General features: G+C 36.5%; 1 protein-coding gene across 1 annotated transcript in view; it reads right to left on the reverse strand.

The window, feature by feature from the left end:
- The window catches only part of FOCAD (focadhesin), a 237,411-nt gene that overhangs the window by 202,481 nt on the left and 15,259 nt on the right, over window positions 1-19,671 (reverse strand). The window contains 3 exon segments of the mRNA XM_006180373.3: window positions 4,681-4,835; window positions 7,049-7,123; window positions 9,874-9,962. Of these exon segments, the coding sequence (XP_006180435.2) occupies window positions 4,681-4,835; window positions 7,049-7,123; window positions 9,874-9,930 (287 nt within the window). The 5' untranslated portion in view covers window positions 9,931-9,962.

Consider the following 19,671-nt stretch of genomic DNA (forward strand, 5'->3'; position numbering starts at 1 on the left):
CAACAATACAAGATATGAATACAGCATCTCCTGGATTACTAACCATTTCCTACATGATAACAAAATAATTAAGTTTCCCAAGGAACAAGGTCATCAATAAAGTAGAAGACCCTGAGAGACAAGAATTTTCTAATTACCCTAAATCTTAACTCCAAATAGTTCTCAAAATCATTTTTAACCAAACTGGACTTTTATCAATCCATGATCAAAGACTCACTGAATCCAACAGCTTTAGCCAGGACCCACTCTGGGCATTTTTAACATCTTAATCGAGATTTATTAAAAAGTAAACTTTAGGAATCTCAGAAAAGAGACTTTAACCTCTCACACCTTAATACACTTTATTTCCCCCCAAATACATAAATTGCAGGTCCCTTCCCTGTTGGAAAGCACAAAGGAACCAAATCAAGTGCTAGTTTATCTAAAGTGTAACTGTCCTACCAAACATATTTTTTAAAAAGAAAGGGGTGGGGGGTCGGGGAAGCAGCTAAACTAAAATTACAGGCTGTCATGACATCTCAATATCAAAAACTAAATACCTGGTTCCACAGGAGAGTACGGTTTTTATTCACAATCCGTTACTAAGCAACCATAACAATGGCTACGTGAGCTTTCTAGAAGCTAGCGCAGTTGATGGGCGGGGGACCTAAGGAAAGAAAAATGGGGAAACTCCTTGCTTTGGGAATCATAATCTTAGGATAGACTCAATGTAAACACAAAAACAAAAACTAACAAAATGGAAAGCAATCTAAACTTTAGCAGTTTCCTAAAGAACACAAAAAGTACATATATCATTCACTTTAATTTCGGTTTTATTTAATTTTAAAATTCACATTTAACCACTGATAATAATCTCCTTACTGTGTTTCCTTTGTGGGTCCCCTTCTTTCTTTCACCCTCCCTAGGGAATAATTTTTTTTTTCAAATTTCCTTACTGATTAAAAGAACATTTTAGACTTCTTAAATCCATTCCTTTGTTTACAGAAGCTATAAAAACTAGTTTACAATTGTTTCATGTTGCCTCAGCTTTGAACCGAGAACACTCTTGGACATCAAACTACTCCTTTGAAGAGAACAGTCTCTCAAATAGAGCCAGACAATTTCCCAGCCACTCCCTGAAGTTTAGACAACCAGAGCTTTGCAAATGTCGTGTTTTCAAAGTTAGACTATACAACGTAGCAGGCCCTAGACCAATGTCTCAGATTGTGGGTTGCATTTGAGGGGGGAGAGGGCTTTTCACACATGTTCCAAGGGAATTATACAGACTAGACCGCAAAAAGCCAAGGAGCAGGTTAGAAGGCAAGGAGAGAGATCCTCACTGAATTTTCCTTCCATCTTTCCTTGCAGCTTTCAACACTGACTGCAATGCTGGGATAGCTCCAGAAGCTCTATTTGCTAAGTATCTATTCTACAGAAGGCTGCTTCTCTCTTTCCATCTCTCTCTCTCTCTCTCCCCCCCTCCCTCCCTCCCACCCTCTGTTCCTGAAAAATGCTAGGATACTAGGTAGGCAAAATGAAAAAAAAAGTTTTAGACTCATTTTTCTACATCAAAGCTGAGCAATCACTGTGTGGCTCTGTTCCCAAGGTGCCTCTAGATTCCGATAAATCTCTATTTTAAGAAGAGAAAGCCAGAGACAAGTAGAAATTTAAATACTGGAAACTGGAGATTCAAAATGTCTCAGCCAAGAACCACAGGGAAATGACAAAGTCATTTCTGCTTTTAGATCCCAAAGATAAAGATGGTTTTCTCAGATTCCCTGAGGAGCATTTGGAAGAGGAGGCTGTTTGGGTCCCCTGTTTTTAATTAAATTTAATTTCTTAAATTTGATGCTCATTTTGCTTTTTTTAAGACATAAACAATGCAAAGTTTAGTCTTTGTAATCACTAAAACCACAAAGCTCTGCTACTTAAAATAAAGCAAATTCTTCACAAATAATTATTACCTCTACTGGCAACAATAAAGAAAACTTAGCACTTACATAACACATGTCATGATTAAATTGATTTAAAAGTTAATTGGTTAGCTTCAGAGTCTACTCTGTTTACATTTCCTGTGGCTAACAATGTAGACAAAGTGAACATTCTAAAAAACTTAAAAATAAAATTTTTTTTCAGGATCCTTCAATTGTTAAAATTCCTATATTTGCTTACTATAAAAACTCAAGGCTTTCTTCCATATCTTGGCCATATATCCGAAGACTCTTAGAAACTAATGGTCCCCTATATGTGTAAGATACAGTACACTGAAGTACTGCCTATAATTGCAAATAAGTGAAAACAAGACAGAGTTGGTAAATTATGACACATTCATACAATGGAATATTATACAACTGGAAAAAATTAGAGAACTCTTTATGTATGGTAAGGAATGATATCCAAGATATATTTTTTCACAGAAAAATGCAAAATAAAGAATACTACATACAGTAGGCTACAAACTTTTTTAAAAGAAAAAACGTGTACACATAAATGTTCAGTTACATGTACAAACATCTTTAAAAGGATAATAAATAGAAAACCTGGTAAAAGTTTTAACTCTGAGGAGAAAAATTGGACACTTTGCCTTATATGCCCTTCTGAATTTTTTTTACCATGTGAATGTGTTGCTTATTCAAAAAAGTTTTTTAATTTAAAAAAAAAGTCATGTTACTGAGAAATTTTAATTTATACAGATGACATGCTGATTCACTATCAGCAAAGCTTATGCTTCTCAGTTGACAAGAGTGTTGATGGACTTACACAAATGTGTGAAGGAGATCCCACACCAGTATAATTTTCTAACAGGACATTCTAGAATTAAAGGTGTAATCTAAATTGCTCTAATTCTCCTTTAGAGACCATCCCCCAGCCCCTTTAGCTGCTGATGCTCTTACTTTTGGATATAAATAGTACAACCATGCAATGCAAGGGGCTTTTATGTTTGTGAATTTTAAAGCATTTGAAAACTACTTCAGGAGGAACAAATACTATTCCCTGCATTTGAAAAAAGAGGTGAGGCAAAATCTAGGTGGCTTAAGGTCAACTAATAAGTTACAAAAAGACAGACACATCAAAACAACATTCTAAAAGCCTCCTCAAAACCAACTTTTTAACCAACAGAATCCTTCTAGAAACATGTTTGTATATGTACAAGGACATGCACACAAAGAAAAAGACAGAAAATGAGTAAGCATTTAGTGATGATCAAATCCTTATTTATTCAACAATAGTTGGTTATCTACTGTCAAAGAGTGAACTAGATACAAAAATACGGGTTAAAAATATAAGTATATTGTGAAAGAGCAAGTAGCCCAGTTAGAAGAGGGAAGTGTCGAGACAGGGGAGGCAATGTCTGAGCTGAGCCTCGAAGGACGGAGAAGATGATGCCAGAAAGAAAGGAGATGGGGACATTGTACACAAAGGTGCAGCATACGGAGGCTGGGGAACAGGGGACAGCTGCGTACGGCTAGAGAGGTGGGCTCCTGGCGGAAAACGCAGGTTGAACAGAAGGTGAACACTACTTTGGGAAGGGCATGTATATCAAACTAAAGGGCTTGGACTTAACAATGTACACAGCAGAATATAAAGAAAAATCAAGGTTCCAAAAAGATACAAAGAGATGATCTAAGGGAACAAAATAAGATTTGTAAAGAAAGGTTAAAAGGCCAGAAGTTATGATACCTGATAGACCTCAAACCCAGGAAGTCATCTTCCACAGATTGATAGCAACGGCTATACTCCATCTCCACTGATGGCAGAAACAAAGGTTAAGTACTCAGTTCTGGTGATGCTACAATAAAGGTGAGTGAAAAACACTGAGCGAACAAGTCACCCCACTGAGAGAGAAGGCAGGACCCTGGATAAGAGTTGGGAGAATGGGCCAAAGACCAAATGATTAAAGCAGACAAAACTGAGGGCATATAGATCAAGATCATTTCTTGAAGCAAAAAGTGGCACCTCCTTTTTAGGGATATTGTACAAGAGATGCCCACTTCCATGGTTCAAACAGAGTCTAGCTTGACCACTTCCGAATGGAGTATGCGGGGCAAGGGAAATAGCTCAGTGGGAGAGCACATGCTTAGCATGTACGAGGTCCAGGGTTCAATCCCCAGAACCTTGGGGAAAAAAAAAAAAAGAAGTATGCCCCCTTTTAACCCCTGTGATTCCATTATTCTCAGTGTGAGTGAAATAAATATGACCATACCAAATTCAAAGAACTAAACATTATTTACTTAGAATAATCAGGGGAAGATATGTCTAAATCACAAAATGCTTTCAAAGAAATTAATGCTATCATTTTCTAACACATGTACTAATGCCAAAGGCCAACCAAGTACTGTCAATAGTGCATAAATTTTACCACTGTGGAATTAGTATTGTTATAGACAGCCTTCTTTCTTAAAATAATTCAGGAATTTGCACTGCAAACTGTGAATTACACACTACTTCACTATTCGTAAAAAAAGCAGACAAATGACAAATTTAAGCAGAGCTCCAAAACTAAGTACAATAAATGACCTCAAACTTTTAGCCCTTAAATCAGCAAGTTCTCACCAAACATGAAATATCAACTGCATGGCATTTTAAGGGAAAGAAAAACAACTGGCAAGTAGAGTGAATGGTGACCCTTAATGGCAGATTCGTCAATTTTTTTCCTAAAAATTTAAATTGCTAACTGATCAAACAGGAAGGAAAGAGTACCGGGTAGACGGAATCAGGTTGAGTATCCCATTGAGAACATAGCTGAACTCCGCATGCTCCTGAGTGACGAGGGCCACCAGACCCTCACAGCAGGCTGTTCGAACCACGACGTCATCGCTGCAACACTTCTCCCACAGCAAGTTCAGAGCAGGAGTCTGAAATCAAACCAGTGATTAAAACACATGTCTGATGAGCAGCAGGGGCCCACACACCCCTGGCCATTCATCGAAGTGTAATTCGTTCACAGTAGGCTAGCCTTCCTCTACGGAAATGATGCCATGTCACACCATTTGTAGAATACAGTCGGTTTTCCAAGAGAGGGAAGGATGTGTATCTGATACAACAGCTCTCTCTCACCTTTGTGTCTTTCCTGCACAATAAGGCTGGCTGCAGAGGTGTGACTGGAGTTTGAGCAACACAACCATTCGGAGATCAAAACTGCGATTGGCTCTAGCACCGCCCTCCAACCAAGTCGTTTAAACCGGACACCAACAGGATCAGCACATCAGCGGGTCTAAGCTGAACCCCAAATCATGCCTATGCTCCAAGCCCTGCATGGCAGTGATAGTTTCAGAAAATGTTCCCGCTCTCTTCCCACCAAACTCTATCCCCCACATAGACCCCACTGTCCCCCATAATGTCCCTGCCCCTATCGACTGTCACTGGACGTGGGCCCAGAGGAAGGAGACAGAGGTAGGACAGGCTACGAGCAAGCTGGTTCCATGACTACCCACAAAAGCCTAGGGAAACTGTTTCAGCCAAGGAAGAGGCTGACTTTTTCTCTCTCACACTGTGAACCTGTCATCTTTGATAGAAAAGCACCAGAAAGATACATAAGTAAATTTAAGTTCTTTATTTTGAAAAATCCTATAAAAGCAGAGGTTCTAGCTTTCCTAACTTCCTCAGGAACCCTCCTAAAAAAAAAGGTTCACTACTAATGATAAATCTATTTTTGAATATATTGCAGGTTTAGTCCATTTAGATTTATATGTGGTTTGGGGAATTTTGTTTTTGTTTTTGTTTCATTTTGTTTTTTTTTTTTAAAGAACATACAATGAAGCTATTTTTTCCTTCCTCCTGACATGATTTATTAGGAAAACATACAATCTGGAGAAAAAAAATCAAGATCCTCAGCTCCCACAGAATAACTAAAGGAATGAAAATCCACATTCTATTGTGCCTACTTTCCCACTGTGGCTGGCTCTGAGAGCCTTTTCAATCTTAGGATCTCACTATAACAGAACAATCCAGTTAACAGTCACTGCAAGAAAGAAACGTTTCTAGCCCATTTATTTTATTCAGAAGGAAATTTTATTCACCTGCATGGACAATACCAAGGGGTTCTAAAAGTCATTACCCCATTACTAAGCCAGAATAACAAAATAAATGAATTTTAAAAATGTTGCCTCAGGTAATACTGTGTCCTCATGGAAGTAAGCATCCATTTATCAGGAGTAGAGGAAACATTTAGTTACAGGGATTTGACATTCAATAAATCCTGGCAGTTTAAGTAAAACCATTAGATCTTCTCAGAGTACATAATGTGATTATAGGCAGGATTAAGATCAGGGTTCTTGGAAAACCTAATTTATATGACTACATACAAACACCAGATAAATGCCAATTAGTGAAGTATGCCCTACACTGACTTCAGTATGTCAGCCAAAGCTGTAATGAAATGAAACTTGGAGCAGCTAATAAATAGGAATGTGAGAGAAAGGAAATACATTTCTGTTATGAAAAAAAAAAATCTTGTTTCCATCACCTATATTCTCCATAGAGTTTACTTTAGAGGACCTATCAAAGCAGAGTTTTCAATCAGCATGTCAAAATACACCAAAACCCAAGTGGTAAACATCTCAGTAAGCACTGCTTCAACTCCTTGCATTCATCTGTCTCATGTGTGGTATAGAACTTTTTTTCCTACTCCATCTGTCAAGGCATGACCTTTCCGACTGACAACTCAAATTTGGGGCTACCTAAAGTATGAGAAATCTCCTGCACCCAAGCAGAGCCACGGTGCTCAATTTCTCTATTAAACAAAAATATTCCCTCAGCGGTAACCGTATCACAGCTTTCTCTGAAAGCATACCTACCCTCATTCCACCCATGTTATTTTTCATTAATAGTCATAAGAAGACTCCCCTTGACCCCTTCCATATCTCATTCCTGGAGTCTGTTGTAACAAATTTAAAATTTGAAAGAAAAACATGGCAAACCAAAAAAAAAAAAAAAAAGGCAATGAGCTCCTCAAAGTTAAAAATCATTTCTGTAGTGACTGAACTGTGAGGAAAACAAAAGAATTTCATATGTGGTCCAACTAGGAGCCGTATCTGAATAGAACTAAAGCACAAAGTTAAACACAGACCTGGTTTGTGGACTGGTGGATCTTTTCTGAAAAAACATTTTCCTTTAGAACTGCAGCAATAAGATGACCCACGGCCTAAAACAAGAAACAAAAGAATGAGTACATTCCCTCAGAAGTTCTCTCAGTAGTGAATTTGAAGTGAACTAATAGCAATACTAGTTGATGTAAGAATGCCAGGCAATTGGTAACAACATTACCATTCACCCAGTGTGCACTATGCAGAAGCACTGAATTTGGCAATCCGCATACATCATTTCTTATCTTCATAATAACCCTCCAGGCCAGGTAAGCTTTTTTATCCTATATTTTATCCCAATAAGCAAACTATGGTTCATAGATGCTAAGAAAATTGCTGGATTTTCAGTTCAAATTGCTGTCACTTAGTATTAGAATTTAACTTGAGATTGCTTAATCCATTAGCCCACGAGACAAATTGAGATTGCTTAATCCAAAAGCCCACAGCTTTTAAAATCATCTTTGCATCTAAATGAAACACATCATGCTTCATCATGCCCCTAATGAAGATGGAGAAAACTCATCCCCATCTTTATGACTATGGCCCACACAGATCCGAACCAACAGGTGTCCCCCCACCAAGATCATTCTCCCTCCTCTAGGCTGTATGATTAAATTTCTTTATTGGTTTCTCATAGGTTTCAGCTCCTTAATAAGTTTCAGTCTCATAAATCTCTAAAATTTTCCTTGGTCAAAAACCCCCAAATTAAAAGATTCTCATAGGAGAGCTGATTCTATAAATACATAAATGTCATTACCTCCTACACCTCAGCTTCATTCTCCTAGTTCTTCAGCACTACCCAGCACTGCTGTCTTAGAGCCACAGGCTAGGAACAGTGACAGCCATTCTACGTATGGGTTGCGGGAGACTCTGCTACTACAACAGCTGTTCATCCTGCACTTGAGACCAATGTCCGCTATGCTTATGAACACCTGTCAGTCCTGCAAAGTCTCCAGAAAAGCTCAAATAAAAACAGCACCTATTCCTTTGATTCTTTCTGTATTTTACACATTGGAATTGATTTAAGACCTTAATGCTTAATGGTTTCAGTTTTAAGATACAAGTCACTCATTTACATGAATTTTAAGTTTAGATCAATAAACTGTCCCTTACCTCCCAGGTAAAGGGAAAGTAACAAGAACTGAGGACCAGTGAACAGTTTCAGTTCCTGTTTACAAAATATACCATATTTCATTGAATGTTAACTGGCCATCAACTGCAAAATTCACCATCATGTTAGATACCACTAAGAAAGAGAAAAAGGCTGCCAATTAATCTGTGTTATACAACGCTTCTTATAAAGTTTTAATTTTGTATTAGTGAAAGAGCTCTTGCAGACTCGTAGAGAATCATGGCCAAGTTCATAAATGTGCAGGCAATACCAATTATATAATGACTGTTGCCATCAATTACTAGATGCAACCCAATTTCACAGATGTTAAAATGTGAAAAAATGTGTGTGAATCAATGAAATATGGTGCTAACACTAAGCAGTGGTTACAAAAGAACAATAAGTATTCACAGAGAACAGGGCACAATTGCAAGAAACTAATAAAACCAATACAAAACACAACAAGGACAAAAATGCTACTGTTCATATTTATATTTAGAAAGAGGACTCAAAGAAAACAAGCTTAATGATAAACACCCCCCTACTGCCCACCAAATTCAATTTCTCTAATTAACCTTTCAATTTTCCAACAAATCAGAGAATATAGCCCAAATTGATTTCAAAATACAAAATACAAGCATAAACCAGCCTATATAGCTACTTAAGTTTTCCATAACACAATAATTTAAATAGGTATCCTACACTAAACAATATATGTTCACTTTTCACTTAATTTAACAGTAACACACATAGGCATTTCCTGCTTTATCTATGCAAGTGGCGGGACTCCAGGCACAGAAAAATGAAAATTGTGGGCAGTGTCCTCCAAGCCTTCATCTTCTTCTTCATGGTCAGCACCTGTGCTGCACAGGATATGACTCCAACCCAGTCAGGTAGAAGGGAATCTTGCATAAGGAGTGTTCTACTCCTCATGGAAGGGTTCCCCACTACCCAGCTAAGTCAATTCCCACAGCAGGCATCTCCGAGGTCAACTGCGGAAAGTATCCAAGACGCTGTACGTTAAGTCTTCAGGCAGGCTTCTGCTGGTCCCTTAGCTTTATTCTCACAAGAAAACACAGTAAGCTATCATGGCACCTTGATTAACCAGAATGCTTCTCTGGTTAGCTGAAGGCTAACCAGAAAACCATTTTTTGTTTTAACCCTAATAACTGAAAAATTCTTCTAAAATAAATTATCACAATCTCCTACTTGAATTAGCATATAAATTCAAGAGGATATTTTACTTACTGAATGTCAGTATTATAAAAATCTGTTATTCTTAACAGCTGTACTAGGGTAGAACACACCTTTTTAAGTATTACTCTCTCATTCTCTGTAGATGTATAACCATTTACTTAATTAATTATATACAATAATTAATTATAGACCAAAAAGAATACATTCAGGGGTTAATCAAGGTTTTTATCTCCAAGAAGAAAAGTATGACAGAAATAAAAGCAGAGATTGGTCAATTTCAATATTACTTTCCTATGTCAAATATAAATTTTCAAATTAACTGATATAAAACTTTTTAAATAATATATATCACTACACATAGATGAATAAAATATTTAACATTAAAAATATAAAGATCAATTAACAATCCACCAAAAAGTTTCATTACCATGAAGCATGCATAAATAAATAAATAAATAAATAAATAAATAAATAAATAAATAAATAAATAAATAAAATTACCTGTGATTGGATAAGAGAATTTGGAAATTCAAACCTTTTCCTGATATCATCTGACATTTTTGTTTCTCTTACGTGTATGTATGCAGATTCTGTAACCAAACAAAAGAACAGTTGGTCAGTCCAGAAAAGGAGTTCAAAGCAATGATTTGTCAAATAACATGAAATTCATTCATTCCAAAGACAACAATGGAAATAAAGCATAGGGCATACCCTTCACTGTTAACCACTTCAGCTCTCAACTTCCATGACTGATAAATAAATTAAAAATGTCCAGCAGGTCTTAGTTTTTCCCATTAGAGCAAATCCTAAAAAAGATGAATTCACTCTAAGGAAACAAACAAACAAACGAACAAATCCAAAAGTTCAAGCCTAAATGATTTTAAAAGTTCAGCCACATGTTTGAAGTAGGAATGAATTCTTCTGTAGATCAAAACCTAGTTCTAAGGGAGAAAGAGTTAAACTTTCACAAAACTGTTTAAACTATACCTCACTTTGGTACAAGCTTTCATTTAAGCATGAGTCCAACGGTAGTGACAAGTGTAGAGCCTAGGTGAGCTTTTTTCAGGAGTGATAGAAATGACCTAGAAACTCACACATCAAAACAGATCACTTGTCTTCTAAAAAAGGAATAATCAAGCAGTTAGCACCAAATTTTAATATTTACATCACACCGCTCATTCCTACTAGGCTCTCAAATATAAAAACAACCAAAAAACACAAAACAGCATGTAAAAAGCATGGAGGAGGGCAAGGTGGTAAAGTGGAGGCACAGAACTAACAAGAGGATTTCCCCAGGACACCACTTTATGCAATCCCCATGCAGCACTGAACGCCAAATTACACCACTTTGAAAAATATGATACTTTAGGCCACCAACTTATTACAATACAACTTTTTAAAAATGGTTATGTCAGTATAGTACTCTAAATGACCTTATAAAAATAACAGGTAACAAAATCAAGCTCTCCTGCTCTCAAAAATGGAGGCACTTTGTGTTGAATCTGTGTCTCTACCTACTTTCCTCCCTTTCTTCCAAAGCTAAACTCCCTGAATAAATAATTCATCCTACCTTTCTTCCTCAACAACTAGGTCCAACTTTACTCCCCTGAATTGGACATTTCACAGCACTGAAATGCTCAAAGACTGCAACCATGTCCCCTATCTAAAGCTAAACATTAGCTTGTAAGCAAGTCAAAATTTTTTCAACTTCCCAGTTATATTAGTCTCACTTTTCTTGAAATTTTCTTCTCTTTTGTTCTAATACATCATAACAATTTCCCAAACTGTGTCCCTGGGAAACCCAAGATAAAGAGCTTCTCAGGAGGGAAAAAAAGGATTTTGTAGGGACATATATTACCATTTTGAAGATTAATTCACTCACTTAACACACACTTATTAAGTGCCTACTGTGTGTTAGGCACTGTTTTAGGTGCTTAGGCTACACTGGTGAGCAAAACAGACAACAACCCCTACCAACCATGGAGTTTACAATCTAGTAGGAAGAGGCAGAGAGAAGTTGAAAACCAAATAATACATAAAATATGTTAGAAGGTGATAAGTGCAATGCAAAAAAAGAAAATCTGATCTCTTTTTTTAATGAGTTTGTTTTTGAAGTATAACTGACCTAAAACACTATGTTAGTTGCTGTTACATAACATAGTGTGATTTGATATTTCAATACATCTAAAAACGATCACCACAATAAGGCTAGTTACCATCACCATACAAAAATATTACATAATTATTGACATATTCCCCACACTATACCTGTCACACCTATGACTAATTTATTTTGCAACTGGAACCAGAGGCAGGGGGTGAGGGGAGGGAGAATTGGATGAAGACAGTCAAAACGTACAAACTTCCAGTTATAAGATAAGTAATAACTAAGGAGGTAACATACAACATGATAAATATAATTAACATTGCTGGATGTTATATATAAGAGAGTAAATCCTAAGAGTTCTCATCAGAAGGAAAAAATATTAATTTTCTATTTCTTTGTTATGTATCAATATGAGATAAGGGATATTCAGTAAGCTTACTGTGGTCATCATTTCGTGATTTATGTAAGTCAGATCACTATGCTGTACACCTTAAGCTCATACAGTGCTAAATGTCAATTATATCTCAATAAAATTGGCAGAAAAAACGCAAAAAAAAAAGAAAAGGAAAGGAAAGCCAACAGAGTAAAGGGGAGGGGATGAGAAATGGGGGAGGACACACTTTCTATTTAAATATGGTGGTCAGGGTGGGTCTGTTCTAGAGAAAGTGACATCTGGGAGTTAATTAGTCATATAGACAATCTGGGGAAAGAATGTCACAGGCACAGAAACTAAGCTAATAAAGTGCTTAAGGCCTATCCCAGAAAGAGCAAAGAGATGATTCAGGAACAGAATGAAGGAAGAAGAGAATGGTAAATCAGAGTCAGTGAGAAGGCAGACCATAAAAGGCCTTGTAGGCCACTGGAAGGACTGATGCATTTATCCTGAGTGAAATGGTTAACCACTATAGAAAAGAAAAAAAAAAAAAACCTGGTAAAATTTTAATAGAATCACCTGAGGTGAGAAGTGGTCAGATTCTAGGTATCTTCAAAGGTAGAGCCAGTGTGGTTGCTAAAGGATTGGATGAGAGTATAGAAGAAAGAGTCAAGGATAACTCCAAGGTTTTTATCTGAGCAACTTTATTCTTTTTTTAAATTTATTTTTATTTTTTATTTTACTGGGAGGCAAGTAATTGGGTTTATTTATTTTTTAATGGAAGTACTGGGGATTGAACCCAGGACCTCATGCATGCTAGGCAGGCACTCTAGCACTGAGCTACACTCTCTCCCAGAGCAACTTTATTCTTAATCGCAATTCCTTTGGGCATTTTACACATTAAACAAAACAATTTACATACTACTTACCATGGCATTTTTTACTAAAACAAAAAGACAGAGTTGTCATCAATTGAGATAGGGAAACAAGTTTTGTGAGGGAAGACCAGGAATTCCACTTTGGACAGTTAAGTTTTAGATGCCTAGTAGATATCTAAGAGGAGATTACAGGTAGAAAGTTGGATACGTAAATCTACAATTGAAGAGACTGATTTTAGTCGGTGATAACAAATAACAGTGTGTATTACTGAAGAATCTGAGAGGTTCTAAAACAAGAAGTCTGATTAACTTTGCTTAACCAAGAATTTACCAAATTATCTGGTCACGGCACCGTTTTTTCTAAAAATTCCTGTTAACAGTCTACACAACCAGCCTTCCCTGGGATACACACAGACAAACACTGCTCTACTGATTCCTGCTATTCCTCTGTCCACTTTACTTCTTGTGTGCCATCTTCCTTCCTAAACGTGCTCCCAAGCCTCTTGACTTGTGCTTCTTTTGTTGAAACTCTCCTGGAGCCTTCATCTAGTCCCTTCTCCAAACACTTCCCTACTCTCTCTCATAAGGCTCTAAAACACCAGAAAATGGAGATGTTAAAAACAAAATGTGTATTTTCTCTCATAAAAAGTGTTCCCATTTCAGTGCATCTTTTCCCAGTTCACCTCTCTCAATATTCTTCACCAATCCAGTCAGTCACAAAGTCAGCTTTCCTCCTTCCAGCAGCTCAGAATCTACCTTTCCTCTCCATTTCTCTACTCATCATCTTAGCTCCTCGTGCCAGGCTCCATTCAGTAACTGCATAGGCTTGTGGTTCTCCATGCTTGAATTCATCCCATACACTCCTGTCAAATTAACTGTCCTAGAATGCTATTTCCAGAGTAACATTTCCACGTAAAGAATTCATAATGGATTCTCAATAGCCTGTCAGAGTAAATGCAAATTCTGATTCTCAACTTTTAAGTCCTCGAACAGCAATCTCACACACTCAGCTTCATTTTCACTGTTGTCTAATTCCAATCTGGCTAAATTCATTTTCAAAATGGTTCCCTGTGCTCAAAAATCTGCTCACTCCTAAAGGATTTTATTTATGCTGTTCTCTCCCAAATAAAATGTCCTCCACTATATGTTCCTACTATTCAAAGATGAAATTACTTCATAGCACATAGTCTTCTCTACATAAGCCTTTCCCAAGTAGCCACATCTTATAGTACTCACGTTGCTTTGTAGTTCTTCAGTGCTTATTACATTTGGTCTGACCCATACTCTCATGTGACTACTTACATTACGATTATTAGTATTTTCTTGTAAAGGGTCAGATAGCAACTACTCAAGTTTGCTGCTGTAGCAGGAAAGCTACATAAACAAATGAGCAGGGCTATGCTCCAATAAAACTTTATTTACAAAAACAAGAGGCAGGTGAGCTATAGTTTCATGACTCCTGGTTTATATAGTAACTATTTCTTTAATTTATAAAGTCTGTTGATAAAAATTGCTACAACTGACATTTAAATTTGTCCCCACAAGTCCAAGCACAGGCAAATATATAAATAATAGAAATTATACATGTTTTATTATTTAAAAGATGGAAAAGTACTCTTCATCAAAGAAAAGCTTTTTCATGCCCCTAAACTCGGAAGGAAATTTCTCATGTTAGGCTTTTTATATGGGATACAGAGTGATATAATAAGCAATATTCCCAATAACATAAACAAAAGGGAATTTTGTGTTACTTCTTTTTAAAACAAACCCTGGACAAAGCCATGGTTATAACATAACATGTAATACAGAAAAAAAAAAAAAAAACCCTTAGCTAATGGGGTCCAAGTACAGAGTTTTCTGATGGACTAACCTAACTCAATAGGAAGTCAGCTTTTGCGTATCCAGAGAAGCAGACAGTTATCAACTTATCACAGAATATACTTACCCAAATGTCAACAGTGACAGGACTAAATAGAAGCAACTGTGGGGTTATACTCTCTGATCCAGGCTCTGAATGATGGAATTCCAAACTACTTTGGGGGCCAGAGGAGCAGCTGGGTGGACCAACAGCTTATTACGGCAGTGAAGAAGCTGAATCATCCAGAAAGATGACTTTGTCTTGAGGAGGTAAGTCAGTGGAGTAAAAGAGTACTGTTTTTATCAAAATTGTCTAAGTTTAGATGACACACACCTAAGCTTACAAAAGGAAGCCCTTATTTTGGTACAATACTTTAGAGGATAAATAAGTTTTTTAAATCTATAGTAACTTTACCTTTCCTAACAAATGGCCATTAGCCATTCTTAAAACCACTATCCAAGCTGCAATGTGATTTGATATCATCCTTGATTTGCTATCCTTGGGCAACAAATTGCAAGTGTCTTTCATCTGCTGGAGACATATTTCAAGGTTAATCACAACCACTTGGCCTTTCAAGATATCAAAACATCATATTCTCTTAGGGAATTTCAAAAAAGAGTACATGTGTTTGCTTTAGCATTGGCAGTGTAGCATGTGTCCTACTTTATTTTTAATCTCAACTTCCCTTAGGCATTTTATACATTAAAGAAAACAATTTATATATTACGTCTTACCATGACATTCTTTACTAAAAGGAAACGAGCCACAATATGCTCCATAAACCACATACTATAAAAAAGTGTTTGATTTTAGAAGATTTATCTCCAACCTGTCATTGTGCCTTTTTTGTCTTACTAAGTTTAAATCAGAAAGAGAATTTTTAATGAGACCTAAAGTTTCAACTGAATCAAAGCATTAATTTAGCTTAAGCAATTATCATCTCATCTGCCAAGGGGTTCCAGCCACATAAGAGCACTTTCAAGAAAATAAATTGCACTCCAGAAGTAATAAAGGAGCAGCAGATAGATACAGCACTTTAGGTTTTCAACTTTCTCAACGGTTTCCCTAGGACACAAAAATACGCAACCATATATCATACAAAAGTATTTACTGTCAAACTTCAAATGAGGGTATAATCTGAAAAACAAGAGAAAAATCTATCTACAATTGACCCTTGAACAATGCAGAGGTTAGGGACACCGACTCCTGCACAACTGAAAATCTGCATGTAATGTTATAGCCAGCACTCCACATCCACAGTTCCTAAACCACTGACGCAACCTACCTCGGATCATGTAGTTTTGTAATAACGTAATTACTAAAAAAAAATCTGTGTATAAGTGGACCCATGCAGTTCAAACCCATGTTGTTCAAAGTTCATCAGTTATATTCACAAGTGCTATGGGAAGCTAGCAGAGGAACTACACAGGGAGTTTGGGGTGGGGGTGGCGGTGGTATCCAGTGGTCACACAGAAGGACTTGACTCAGAGCACTCTTGACCACCAAATTTCTATGTAGGAAGGATTCAGGGCAGCAATGTAGGTGGAAGTCAGGATTACAGAGAGTACATTCTGGAAGATAGTCTTCAAAAGCAATGTCATCATCATCAGACTGATAAAAAGTAAACTTCACTCCCATTAACATGACCCTGTTTCAGAGATACAAAATCTAGGACTTTTTTTCTAACACTTTATCAACTATTCCAATTATCAGTTATGCATTTACTTAGTTTCTTCATCCCACAAATTAAGCTATGAAACCATCAGCCTGAGAGTTCTAAACACATATTATGACAATTTTGGGGGTTTTTTTTAATGGCTTATAGAAAAGCTGATGGGCACCATTAATAAATTTGACCTGATCTTTAAAATGTATCAAGACTGTGGCTCACAAGTATACTTCAGACTCTCCTAGTTGCTTCACTCTGCCCCTCAAAAAACAAAATACTTGCCTATACTTTTCAACCACCCACACTGCTTTGCTGTCCAATATTTATAAATTCCTTGTTCTCCTGCGTGCTTAGCTTCTCACCTACCAGTTCTCAGTCCCTAAGTATTTCGACACAGCCTAAGATCTAGAAGCTGATTCTATTTCATCACCCTTTATTAAATCCCAAAACTTGCTAGAAACTCAAGCTTAACCTCAGCTCTTGCTTCAAAACCTTCAAAATCCAAATGGCTCCTGCACTCTCAAATTAAGAGGACAAGACAATTGGAGTCCTCCTACCAATATGATTCATAAAAGTGGAAATATCATGGGGAAATTGCAATGGAAAGTTTTTAATACTAAAGCGCATATGTCAGAAAATAGTAAGTTTTTGCTTTTTTATTGATTTATAGTCAGTTTACAAAGAAAATAGTAATTTTTAATCATTACATTCACTAAGTCTTCATTAAATTAAGCTGAGAGTATGAAATACTTTTATGTTAGCCACTAATTTCAAAATCAAGCTGAGGCAGAGGTCAACCAGCTGGCATGAAGGAAGCACGTGGTCAATCAGAGAAAGCAGAAAAGGCATAGCTGTGGCAGAGACCACTACCCATCCTTCAATACCTATGCTTTACTTCTATAGTAATAAAATTGTAGCCTGACCAGTTTCACTACCTTTCCTAGCCTCAAGTATGGCTAGGTATGACCGAGTGTGTGGTCAACTTCTCCTCAGTGGAGTCTGAGCAGACAGGATGTGCCAGTTCCAAGCTGCAACCTGTTTCCTCCACTCTCTTCCCAACCAAAACCAGGTCTTAGCAACAACTCAGATTCAATCATGTGCATGAAGACACTGCTTCTAGGACACTGTTGAAGACACAAGATGGCAGGAACCCTAAATGATAGCTTGGAGCAGAAGTGCAAGCCTGGCACTCCAACCATTGCACGAGAAAGAAAAAAAACTTCTACCTTGTTCAAACCACTGCATTTTGGGTTCTCCTTGTTGCAGGAGCTAGTACTTCCTTAATAACATAGTGGACCTGAGAGCATCTCCCTTCTGTACTCTTTGTCATTGGAGAAATGATGAAACAATGTCAGAGGGGTTATGCAACTTGACAAAAAGATAATCATCCTAGCAGTCTAGGTGAGAGGGGAGGCTTCCTGACCCCCAACCCAGTGTTTCCCTGGACCATTAGTAACATGAGGCATGACCAGCATGCCCAACTTCCTGCATCATGTCCCAGGAATTTTAAGATCCATAATTCAAGTGCTGAGCAAACTTAGGTGACTATGAGTTCTGATGATCTCACCAGTTACAATTTACTAAAATACATCATATTGCAATCAAATTCCTACCTTTAAATTTTAGTTCTTTCTCAGTCATATCACGTTACTTACTCACAGATTTTGAAATGGGAGTCTAAAATAAGATCAGAGGCAGGAAATTCCAAGTTAGAACTGATTACTGTCCAGGAGAACCAAGCATTAAAGAAACAAAACCACCAACATGAATAATGTCTGATTTGTTACAGTATTTTCTCCAATTATTCTTGGATTATCTTTTTAAAGTATATTTTATGTGCATATATTTATATTCTAAATATATAAGGGACTGTGATGAAAAACAGTGATTCTTAAAATCTAATACTGATTTATCTCTAGAACTTTTACAGTATCCAATCTATCCAATCTAAGTCTTCAAAGAAGTCATCATGTTATTTCCAATGTTACAATTTTTAAATATTTTTGCTCCACCAAAAGAATACTAAAATTTCTCAGTACATTTTTAAATAAATATTTTATCTAGACAGAGAAAAATCCACTTGCATCACTATTCAACTATAGGTTAAATTTAGTAATTTGTTTTAAATAAAAACAGCTAAAACTTCCACTATCCAGAATGAAATAACGGTTAGGAAACTCTGCTATATTGACTTGATGCAACATTATCAATTCACTCAATATCATTACAAAATATATGGTAATGGCAAAAATGCTTATGTTAACATAATCAAATAAAAGCAATGATGATAGCTGTATAAAATTAGTACGTAAGCCTGGAGTTGAAAGAAATTTGAAAATAATTTTATTTGTGATGCAATTCTGAATATCCTTCTTTACCTTCTTTATTCCTGGATTGATGTTCTTTAATAAAATGTGAATTTAAAAAGTGAAAAAAAGAAAAAAGAAAAAAAAAAGAAAAAGAATCATTAAATAATATTAACCCAAATTAAAACAAATAAATATTTTACCTTGATACAAAATAATATTTATTGTATATTTATAATAAAACTGATGCCCAATCATTTTAAAGATCTTACACATCAATGTCTAATATGAATAGCTAAAAAATCACCATATTCATATTACTTCAAATACCAGTGAACTAAAATTTAGTAAAATACCAAAGAATATATTTTATAGGGTTTTTAAATTGGCATTTCCTTCCCTTAAAAAATGACTCAAATTTGGTGCACTTGTTCTCCAAAATAATTTACTTTTTAGCAAATATTAATACGGCAGAAACTGAAGTATACCAGTCTCCCCCCAGGAAGAAAAGAGGAAATGATAAGTAAAAGAAGAACATTTCAGTGTTGATAACAGATGGGTTCACTGGAGTTCACACCAGTATATGTTTACATATGTTTGAAATTTTCCATAATACAGCTTTTGTTTTAAAAAAAAAAAAAAACCCATGCATATGGTTCTCACTAGGGGAGTGGAAAAAACCGACCTGGATACAAATACTGACTCCACCACTAGCCATTAAAATTTAGGTTAATTACTTACTTCCTGGAACCTGTTTCCTCATTGGTTAAATATAGGGACACCTGCCTCACAAGGTGGTATGAATAACAAAATAAAGCGTGCCTGAAAGTCAAGAGGCTCTTGACACAGTAGGTATGTACTCTAAAAATGTGTTCCCTCCCTTTCTTGATACCATGAAGTATAGTCAAGGGAGGTGAATAATGGAAAAGAATTTCAGTTTTAAGGATAAGTAGGGCATCTCTAATCAAAGACTAGGGTGGGATCTTGTTATGTAAGGCACCAGCTAGAGAAATAAGACACCAGCCTCAAGGGTAGGAAATGCATGAGATTTCCATTCAAAATGTAGTTGCCTTCTAATTCACCTGGTGAAAACCCTTCAATAGCTCCC

Source organism: Camelus ferus, chromosome 4 (assembly GCF_009834535.1).
Source record: "Camelus ferus isolate YT-003-E chromosome 4, BCGSAC_Cfer_1.0, whole genome shotgun sequence".
In the NCBI taxonomy this organism is placed as follows: Eukaryota; Metazoa; Chordata; class Mammalia; order Artiodactyla; family Camelidae; genus Camelus; species Camelus ferus.